The sequence below is a fragment of the Phaseolus vulgaris genome, chromosome 9, assembly GCF_051622355.1.
Source record: "Phaseolus vulgaris cultivar YP4 chromosome 9, ASM5162235v1, whole genome shotgun sequence".
Classification (NCBI taxonomy): domain Eukaryota; kingdom Viridiplantae; phylum Streptophyta; class Magnoliopsida; order Fabales; family Fabaceae; genus Phaseolus; species Phaseolus vulgaris.
Genome location: NC_143506.1, coordinates 17,990,668 through 18,001,388, shown reverse-complemented (window position 1 = coordinate 18,001,388; position 10,721 = coordinate 17,990,668). Strand labels below are relative to the sequence as shown.

The window sequence follows — 10,721 nt, the reverse complement described above, 5'->3', positions numbered from 1 at the left end:
AACAACACTTTGGACTCAAAGATCTCGACATGCTCCATTAGTTCCTTAGGATTGAAGCTTCGTGGACTCCCAATGGTTCTCTTCATCTTTATCAAACAAAGTACATCAAGGATCTACTACAAAAGTTAGGAATGTTATCATCCAAACCACAACCAACGCCAATGATATCCTCCATTTGTCTCACATGGGATGGAACCACAGTCGTTGATGATCCTTCTCTATACATATCCATTATTGGCTCACTTCAATACATTCTCATCACTCATCCTGAATTATCATATAGTGTCAACAAAGTATATCAGTTTCTTCATCATCCTCAACTTTACCACTGGAAAGTTGTCAAAGGCATATTACGATATCTTGCTGGAACTACATCACATGGTTTATTACTTCAACCTTCTCCACACTTCAACATCACTGCCTTTGCCAATGCTGACTAGGGATTTGACCCAGATGATCGAAAATCCACTTCTGGATACATTGTTTATTTGGGACTCAATCCAATAGCTTGGGCTTCAAACAAACAAAAGATTATCTCTCTCGTAGCACTACAGAAGCCGAGTATCGCATCATTGCTGCTTCTTTCAAAAGTTGCTAGACTTGACACAGTGAGAGTATTGCTAGCAGTAGCTGCTCATCATGCATGGGACGTGTTTCAGCTTGATGTAAAAAGTGCCTTCTTGCATGGTGAAATTCAAGAAAATATCTATGTTCATCAACCTGTTGGGTTTCTCAAAGAAGGTAGAGAAGGCCAAGTATACAAGCTAAATAAAGCTCTCTACGGGCTCAAACAAGCTCCACGAGCCTGGTACAGTAAGATTGAAGCTTATTTTGCCAGAGAACAGTTTGCACGATGCACCAGTGAACACACCTTGTTCACAAAACAAGTTAGAGGCGATATTTTAATAGTAAGCTTGTATGTGGATGATCTCATCTTTACTGGGAGTTGCAGAGCTATATGCGAAGAATTTAAACACTCAATGCAGTTGGAGTTTGACATGACTGATCTTGGCAAAATGAGACACTTCCTGGGCATAGAAGTCATACAAAATGAAGCTGGTATTTTTATCTGCCAAAGAAGATATGCACGTGAGATTCTAGCTCGGTTTGATATGTTACATAGCAACTCTGTACGAAATCCCATGGTTCCAGGAACTGCTTTATCTAAGGATGATGAAGGAATTCCTGTAGACGCTACAAGGTTTAAACAAGCAATTGGCAGCCTCATGTACTTGACAGTCACACGTCCAGACTTAATGTTTTGTGTCAGTTTAATTAGTAGATATATGGCCTACCCCAAAGAGTCCCATTGGGCAGCAACAAAACGTGTTCTCAGGTATCTACAAGGCACTATTGAACATGGTCTCTTCTATCAAAAGGGACAGCAGAAAATAAGCTTTTCTGCCTATAGTGACAGCAACTATGCAGGAGACTGAGATGATAGGAGAAGCACTACTGGATCAGTATTTATGTTTGGAACTGCTGCTGTATCTTGGGCTTCAAAAAAACAGCCTGTGGTAAGCTTATCAACCACTGAAGCTGAATACATTGCTGCAGCATATTGTGCATGCCAATGTATTTGGGTCAAACGAATTATAGAGCATCTTGGAATAGAAGCAAACGGAGCTACAAAAATTTTCTATGATAATGGTTCTGCCATACAATTGTCCAAGAATTTAGTTTTTCATGGCAGGAGTAAGCATATAGCAGTAAGATTCCATTTTCTCAAAGACTTAGTTAATGATCAAACTATCACACTGAAATACTGCAATACAAATGAGCAAGTGGCTGACATTATGACAAAAGCTTTAAAGATTGAACAATTTGAAAAACTGAGACGTTTGCTTGAAGTATTTGCAGTTCATGAGATAAGCTCAAGAGCTTAAGGGAGGAATTGTTAGCTATTTTTAATAAGTCAATAAACAGTCTTAACTTATAGGACGGACTAGGTCTAAGTAGTTGCTTATTTTACGCTTCATTTGTTACCATTTCAGTTTATACAAGTCATGCTTCTATTATTGAATAAATCATGTATTCTCTTCCTAACTTTCTCTATGCTTTCATATATTTAGATTAACAGATGCAAGTGCTAGCCATCTACCAGAATTTGAAGCAGAGTTTAGTCCAGTAAGAAAGTTGGATCTAGAAGGGTAAAGTAGGATGGTCAAATTTCAGGTTTTCATGGATGTGTAAGTAGGTATCATAGAAGGATATGAAGATTTGAAAGGTGTCACATGGATTATGGGCTTTGATGTAAACGAGGGAGGCCTTGGACAAGTTTGAATTTTGATGTATAAAAGTAATATATTAATTGAAAAAGTAAAATTATTTTAATAAATGATATATTTTTTATTTCTGTGATTTTTTAAAAATTATCGTCCCTGTAAGACAGAGAAAGTTGTCTAAATGGATAACAAGTGTCAAACTTGATGCAAATTATAAATGGTGTGTAGCGGATTACATGCTTTTTTTATGCAAGTTTCAACTTTGATGTTGTTTTGGGCAGGTTTCATGCTTTGATGCAATAAAATAAAAGGTTGCAGGCAAATTATAAACTTTAATACGAGTTTCAGTAAAACAGCAAGAGCATGATGCAACAAAAGTAAATGCAGGCAATTGTGATATGATCCTTGATAGTATGAATAATGTTTGAGGGTCAAAAAATGTGAACCTGCCTAATTAATGATTAAATATTTGACATCATTAAAAGAATATTTCTCAAAATATTTTAAAATAGAATTAATTAATTTTGAAAATATATCAATTTTGGTATTTTTTATTAATTTTCTACTTGAAAAATTAATTTATTGAATTCTTAAAATATCTTTTTATTTTTGAAAAAGTTTTTGGAAATGAAACATAAGGAAGTAATCCGTTATGGAAAATAAGGTAAACAAAAGTACTCAATAAATTTAACATAGTTTCGCACCTTATTTATGAATCTTCACTAAGTTATAGAAAAATTATCTTTCTAAAATCTTGAAATAGTTAACATTGTCATTTTAAAGAGTAAGAAATAGTAAAACAAGTTGGGTAAATGGTAGGGCAGATGTTGCCTGTAGATTTAGGATTGCTTCAGTTTGTGAAATTATCGTCAAACAAGGGGTTGACAATGGTTGAAGGACATAACACATGGAATGAAAGAGAAACCTTCTATTTTTTTTATCTCCCATTTTATGCTGAATTATGGGATAAATTTTTATCTAACACCATTTACACTTTTATTTTTCTATCTAGCACTCTTTTGTTTTTATTTTTCTATCTAACACCTTTTCTGTTTTTATTTCCCTATCTAGCACCCTTTTTATTTTTATTTCCCTATCTAGCACCATTTCAAAAATAAATAAATAAATAAATTATTATTTTATTTTTGATAATTTTAATTTTGAATGCATTAAAAAATAAATATTTTTAATGTTTAAAATAGTTAGAAATATAATTAATGAATAAAGAAATGAGTTTTTACAAAATAAAAAATAATAATAAATTTAAAGTTTAAAATTATTTTTTTTAAGAATGAAGAAAATAAAAAATTAAACCCTACAACAACATAAAAGTTGAATCTATAAACATAAATTAGTATTTATATTTTTATTATTATTAATTTTAAGTAAAAAATACAGGACATAATTATAAAAAAAAACAAAGTCAATTAGTATTAATTAACCGTAGACACACAAATAATATTGAAGTGTCTACCTTAAATGCAAAATCCTAAACAAAAAATTAATGCAAATGTTAGACTTAATGCTTAAATATGAGAAGAAGAAAATGCAAAAATAAATAAGTCTAGAAAATAAAAACAGCAACAATAAAATAAAAACAAAAAAGAATGGCAGAAAAAAAAAATAACTAAAAACATAACAGATACAAAACAAAATAAGATAAAGATAAAATATACAAAAAAAAACCAAATAAGATAAATATAAGAGATATAAGGCGATACTAAATAAATATATGTTGATCATAAAAAAATGAAAGATGATTATTCATTTAATATTTTCTTCAATGGTACATTAAATAGTTTGTGCGAAATGAAACATAATTAATGACGAGGAGTGCACAATCCAGTAATGTTGGGACAGGTTCTTTATGTGTGTCCTGGTGTTTGACAATATGAATTTTTTTTGTTCGTTGTTCTCTTATGTCCATAACAGTCCTTATTCAACTTGGTTTTTTTATAATTATGTCATGTATTTTTTACTTGAAATTAGCATGATTACATCATCAATAATAATAAAAATAAATACTAATTTATGTTTATAGATTCAAATTTTATGTTGTTGTAGAATTTAATTTTTTATTTTCTCCATTCTTAAAAAAAAATTAAGCTAAACATTTTAAATTTATTACTTTTTTATTTTTATTTTGTAAAAACTAATTTCTTTTTTCATTAATTATATTTCTAACTATTTTAAATATTAAAAATATTTATTTTCTAATGCATTCAAAATTAAAATTATCATTTTTTTAATTTATTATTTATTTATTTATTTATTTTTGAAATGGTGCTAGATAGGAAAATAAAATATAAAAGAATGTTGACTAGAAAAATAAAAACAAAAGAGTGCTAGACAGGGAAATAAAAACAAAAGATAAAAACAAAAGAGTGCTAGATGGAAAAATAGAAATGTAAATGATACTAGATAGAGAATTTAATTGAGTGAGATCGACTAAAACTTCAAAGATGGATGGAAAATATCATTGTAAGATTTGATGGAATGCTAAACTGTAATATCATGCAAATCCCATTTAGATATCTAGGGATGCTAGTAAATAAAATCACAAAGACAAAAAGAATAACACGTCATTTTGTTGACGATAAAATCAAATAAAAATACAAAATAAATTTTCCTAGTAAAATTTAATTAAAAATATGTAAATATATGATATAATTAAAAATTAGTTAAGTAATTAAAATATATAAAATGTAAAATAAAAAATACTGCTTAACTTACCCCTCACCTACTTCATTCCTAAACATTAATGTTGTTAAATATTCGTAGAGTGATAAAACATGTCGTTAAATATTTATTTTTAACACGTGAGTTGTGAAATATCATAGAGACAAAGAATAAATTAATGGATAAATTGAAGACACGAAGACAAAAATAATAATACGTCATTCTGTTAACCATAAAATCAACTAATAAATTAGACAAAAAAATTAATACACAATAAAAATTAAAAATGTAATTAAAAATATATAAATTTATTATATAATTAGAAATTAATTAAGTAATTAAAATATATAAAATGTAAATAAAAAACAAAAATACTTAACTTACCCCTCACCTGCTTCATCGCAAAACATTAATGTCTTTTTTGTCTTTGTCTATGTAAGTAAATATTCGTAGAGTGATAAAACATGTTGATAAATATTTATTTTTATAGTATAGAACAAAGACTAAAATGACGTTGAATTTATAGTTAAATTTTATATAATGTGATTTGTAACAGCGTAGGCTTAAATAGAATAAACTGATTTGCACACCAACAATAGGCTCAACCTCACACGAAATGACAACTTAAAAGGAATAAATTATTTGGCAATTACAAATTATATATAGAAAACTCGTTCTTTATTATTATTGTCGCAATCTCTCTATTTATTAACTCTCCTACAACTACAGTATCAAAGTCTTCATTCTGATTTCATCCCTATCCAAAATAGTTTCGAAAGAGAAATTTTTGCATAATGATTATTGCCATTTATTGTAATGTAAAGTTTTGAATAAACCCACATTGAATTATTGAAGTTATTCTCCGAGACAGAAACTATAAAAGTAAGAGTAAATTTTACAGGTTACGATATTACGATGGGACGTTAAAATATTTAAAGGGAATGAATGCGGTTTCAGGTCTCAACATCCAAAATTATTTTACTATATTTTCGTGAGAAAATTGAAGTGAAATATTTCGAAAGACGTGCCCTCTATAGTAGAAACAAAACATGGTGATGGTGTGATGAAGAACCCTAATTCAGTGAGTTGTTCGATTATTCGGGTGAGAATTGAGGAAGGAAAATGATTCAGTTGAAATATCCGGAATCGAAATTCCCGAATAAGGAAGCATGCGCTTGGTCTGATATAATAAAAGGAAACACTGAGAGGATAAGCATCAGACACCCATGATGAACAACATTAAACACATAATATTCAAGGTAAACGGGGTTTTCTGGTCCCTGTTCTTGCCACGTCACGCACCCAACGTGTCAAATCCTTCTCTCTCACCCCATGCTTCTTTTCCTTTTTTATTTTCTGTTTATTTTATATATATCAACAATAATCCTTCCTCATTCTCCATCATCCCACTTAATTTCTTTTCGGCCTTATCTCTATTCCTCTGCAACTTTCTCTCTCTCTCTCTCTCTGGGAGTTTGCAGATTGATGACAAGTAACCCCATTACGTGGAAGCCTAGGAGGAAGAGAAGACGAAGAGGACAAGGGTGACTGAATCGCCGCTTCGGGGGGGGGCTTCTTGTTTCGTTTTAGTTTAAGCTTTTTTCGGGAGAAGAAGGTGAATACAAATGGAGGTATTGTTGGGACCCGCTTTCACAATCGACGTTCCGGCGTCTCCGCCGCTGGACGGAAACTCCGAAGATCGGATCTTCCTTAACGGGTCGCCGGAAAATGACCGGTCGAACTTCCGGATCTCGGGCCCGTCCAAGTTCTTCACCGGCGGCGAGTCGGAGAGTTCGTCGTCGATCGGAACCCCCGACGACAGTGACAACGAGGAGGAGGAAGTGCAGAGCAAGTTGAAGATACGAACTGGGTTGGGGTCTTTGAATGCTATGGAAGATTCTCTTCCCATCAAGTTAGTTCCTTTACTTTCTCTCTCTAAAAGCCCTCTTGTTTGATTTGATTCGATTCGATTCGATTCTCGTAGACACCGAATGTTTTTTGTTTTTTTTTTCCTGGGATGCTTTGTCTCCAATTAAAATGGTTTTTATTGAGTATTGGGTTTTGGTTTGTCGTATCTGATATGGGGATGTTTTGGGGTTTTTGATAAGCGATGCAGGAGGGGATTGTCTAGTCATTTTGATGGAAAATCGAAATCGTTCTCAGATCTATCTCAAGTGAGTGCTTTGAAGGAGTTGCAGAAGCAAGAGAGTCCTTTCAACAAGAGAAGAAGGGTTCTGATTGCATCCAAGTGGTCCAGAAGATCATCTTTCTATTCCTGGTCCAACCCGCAATCCATGCCTCTTTTGCCTGTGGTCGAGGATCGCGATGATGATGATGACGATTATGAAGAAGAAGAAGAAGAAGAGGAAGAAAAAGCAAGGAAAATTCCCTCTGCTTCTTCTTCCTCCTCTTCCTCCTTGGCTGAGGAAAAGAAACCAGAAGATCAAGTTCAACTGCGGCTCAACAGAGTGCCCGAATCTTATGCTGCTCATATGAGGCTTAGACTTGGAAGCTTCAAGTCAAGGAGCTTTTCTCTTGCGGATCTGCAAGAACACGATGACGAGGAAGAAGATGATGATTAATTGACATTTAACATAGGGTGTTTTTTTTTAAGTTGTTTTGTTTTATTCTTTTGTTATTGTTGTTACTAAATAAAATGAAAAATAGTATTAAGTTAAAGTAAGTATGTAAAAAACTGGTGCTTCTCTTTTTACTTTATGTTTAAAGAAATGAATTTTGATAAGGGATATACTGTGCATATCCTGTAGGTGTTGTAGGAAAGGTTGTTTGGTTGCGAATATAAAGTGGAAAAAGATAAAGAAGCAAAATTGGGTGAAGAAAATGAATACGTTGTTTGGGTGTGTTTAATTTTGTTTATAGATAGTGGGAAATGGGCATGGAAGGGTGGTCATAGTCACTTGGTCAGTATTTGTAGCGTATCTTCGACAAATCTTATCCTATCCTTTAAACTATCAATACTTCTCCCAAAAAAGAATGACTTTTTATTTATTAATTTTAAATTTTGGGTTTATTAAAAGGTTATTTATTTATTTATGGGTTGCAAGTTGTGCCCTGTTGTCTCTTCTCCAATAAGAATCGAATTTGAAGTGGTGATCTACCTAGGTAGGGTTTGTCATTTAGGTTTGTTGGTATCATTATAATTTATTTATATATTTATTTATTTATATCCTAACTTGACTTCCTTGCTTATTGGCTAAGCGTAGAACATGGCTAAAGCTGACATTTGAAGAAGAGAAGAGAGATCTGTTACAGGATCCATTGGAATATCTGCCTTGGATATGTGGATGGGGAAGTGTGGGTCCCCTCCATTCTCCCAAATCATAGTGCCAAACAACATTGGATTCCTACTCTTTTACTCTTTTAAACAATACTTACTTTTACATCAAGAACACCATTAATCTTTAAGGCAGCTGATTCAATCTAAAATTGCTGCTCTCCAACCTAAATTGTGTATACTCTAATGTTCAAAAGATGTTTAAAATTTGGAATTTGATAGAAGGGAAATGTTAAAGTGGAAGCAGAAAAGGATAAGTATAATGGTGGTTGGTGTTTGAAGATTCCCATGTGGTACATGTGGTAGAGATGAGAGAAGGTTGAAGGGGTTGACAAGATGTTGGTGGAGGGGTTGCATCTTGTTAGTCATCCTAGTTGCTGCTGCAACACTGGATGGAATATGATTTCTCACTCCCAAAAAAACATTTTCTTTATTATTTGATAATTGTCTCTGAAAATATATATATTTATTAATAGTTCGATAATGAATGACATGGTTCCCACAACTGAGTTGATCGAATAATATACGTTTGCGCAAGACGACCAAAATCTTCGGTTTATTAATGCTCAGTTAAGATCAGCAAAATTAAATCATCATTATAAATTAGGTAATACACATCTAAATGCAATAAACTTTACTAGTTCGGCCCAATAAGATAATTTTATTAAAATAATATAAATAACGCACATTTCAAAAGTAAGGTATGTCATTAATTACTGTACACATTCGAGTGTCAAAAGTTCTTTACTGACTTGAGCGTGTCTTCTGCCGGTATTCTCATTCGGCAATTCTCTTCAAAGATTGAGCAATTAGGCGACCGAGACTTAAAAGAGTAACACGAAGACTAAAGGAGTAGACTGAATTGCAAGTTCACCGATCGATAGAACGAAGGAAGACGAAGTCAGTCAACAGTTCTCTAGATTCCATCTCCCTAGCAAAAACAAGTAATATGATAAAATTAATAAATTTTTTAAAATTCTTTTTTATATTGAGATTTGACAAATTTAATAATTGTATGTAAAATTATATATTTATGAATGGCACGAGAAATTCTAAATTATTCTGATACGATATTAACAATTAAACTTAAATTTAAATTAATTTATAGAACAAAATTTACATTTTATATATTATTAAATATAATTATTTATAATAATGAAATATCATTATGTATAATGAAGGTAGAATTTCTAATACATTTTCTTATTTTTCCATCTTTATTTCCAACAATCACTCAATGATATTGGTTCAAGCATAATGTTTTCTTTAGTTTTGGAGAAAACTATATAAGAGTAAACCTTATCCACAAAACAAATATTATATCATACCAAAATTACAGCGGATCTTTGCATCACTTAGATATGAAAAAATTGCTCTAACTCATCTAAATTTTGTCATAAAATATTATTTTATTAAAAATGATTGTATATTCTTCTACTTTTCTTTCTAATAAAATAAGAAAAGAAACCTAAACATCTTCCATCTTATCTTTATTCCCATCGCCCGAAAGATAAGATATTTGTTTCTTCCATTGTTTTTATCTATTACATCTAATCTTCATTACGAATCCAAACATACAACTCTGGTATAGCCATAAAATATTAATTTTGCAGATGAAGTGAGTGAGGATGAAGATGCCTATGCCAAGGTCCCACTTCCTTAGGGGTTCAAAAACAAAAAAAACTGATCCTTCCAAATCAATGTTCTCCAGAGAGAGATAGAGAAGAGATAGAAATTTCAGATCTATTAAAAGAATTGTATATTATAGTGTACCGGTTGGACCCGAACGATCGAAGACTTAAATTAATGGCAAGAAAACAGTTACAACTAACATTGAATAGGTCAAAGGCACATCGAAACACACTTTCTTAATATCAGGATGTCACTACACATGACCAAAAGACCACTACACATGTCTTGGCAACCGGTTATCTGGCCCATGCGAGTGTGAAGATTCAAGTCAACCTATAAAAGGGACTTCTAAAAGGGGGAAAATGTATGTTTTTGGATATCTTAAGAGAATAGACTAATCGCTGACACTGATTTGAGCGTCGGAGTGCAATAGCAGGTATTCGCCGACCAAAGGAATGCACGCGCGAAGGAGAAAGAAGTTTGAAGAACTAGGAGATTACCAACACGACAACAAATTGTGTATCAAATAAATCAACGTTACTCAAACCCCGACATCCACACATGTACATATAGTAAGATTATATATGTTTGTTTGTATTTCTAAAATGCCAATTATGCTGACTTAAAAGTCTGGTTAGAAAACAAGTTTTTAAATAAATGGTCGTGATTATTTAATTAAACTTTATAATATATGCTTATGTATAAAAAGAAATCAAATATGATTCTCATGAAGTGTAACATTGTTGGTGGTAACTCGCGGTGTAGATTTTAAAACAAATTTATACGAGGTTAGGCCTTTAAAAAAAGTACACATGATGAATAAATATATATTACTCATCACACTTTATATACATCTTATTTTTTTTGATTAATTATATATTTTTTTTTAA

The 10,721-nt window shown here is 31.8% G+C and overlaps 1 protein-coding gene across 1 annotated transcript; it reads left to right on the top strand.

The window, feature by feature from the left end:
- Positions 1–6,476: 6,476 nt before the first annotated feature.
- LOC137821469 (protein OXIDATIVE STRESS 3 LIKE 4) lies at positions 6,477–7,647 on the top strand. The gene is made up of 2 exons (XM_068626077.2): positions 6,477–6,816; positions 7,021–7,647. The coding sequence occupies exons 1-2, from the start codon at positions 6,530–6,532 to the stop codon at positions 7,484–7,486; spliced, it is 753 nt and encodes a 250-aa protein (XP_068482178.1). The 5' UTR covers positions 6,477–6,529; the 3' UTR covers positions 7,487–7,647.
- The last annotated feature ends 3,074 nt before the right edge of the window (positions 7,648–10,721 follow it).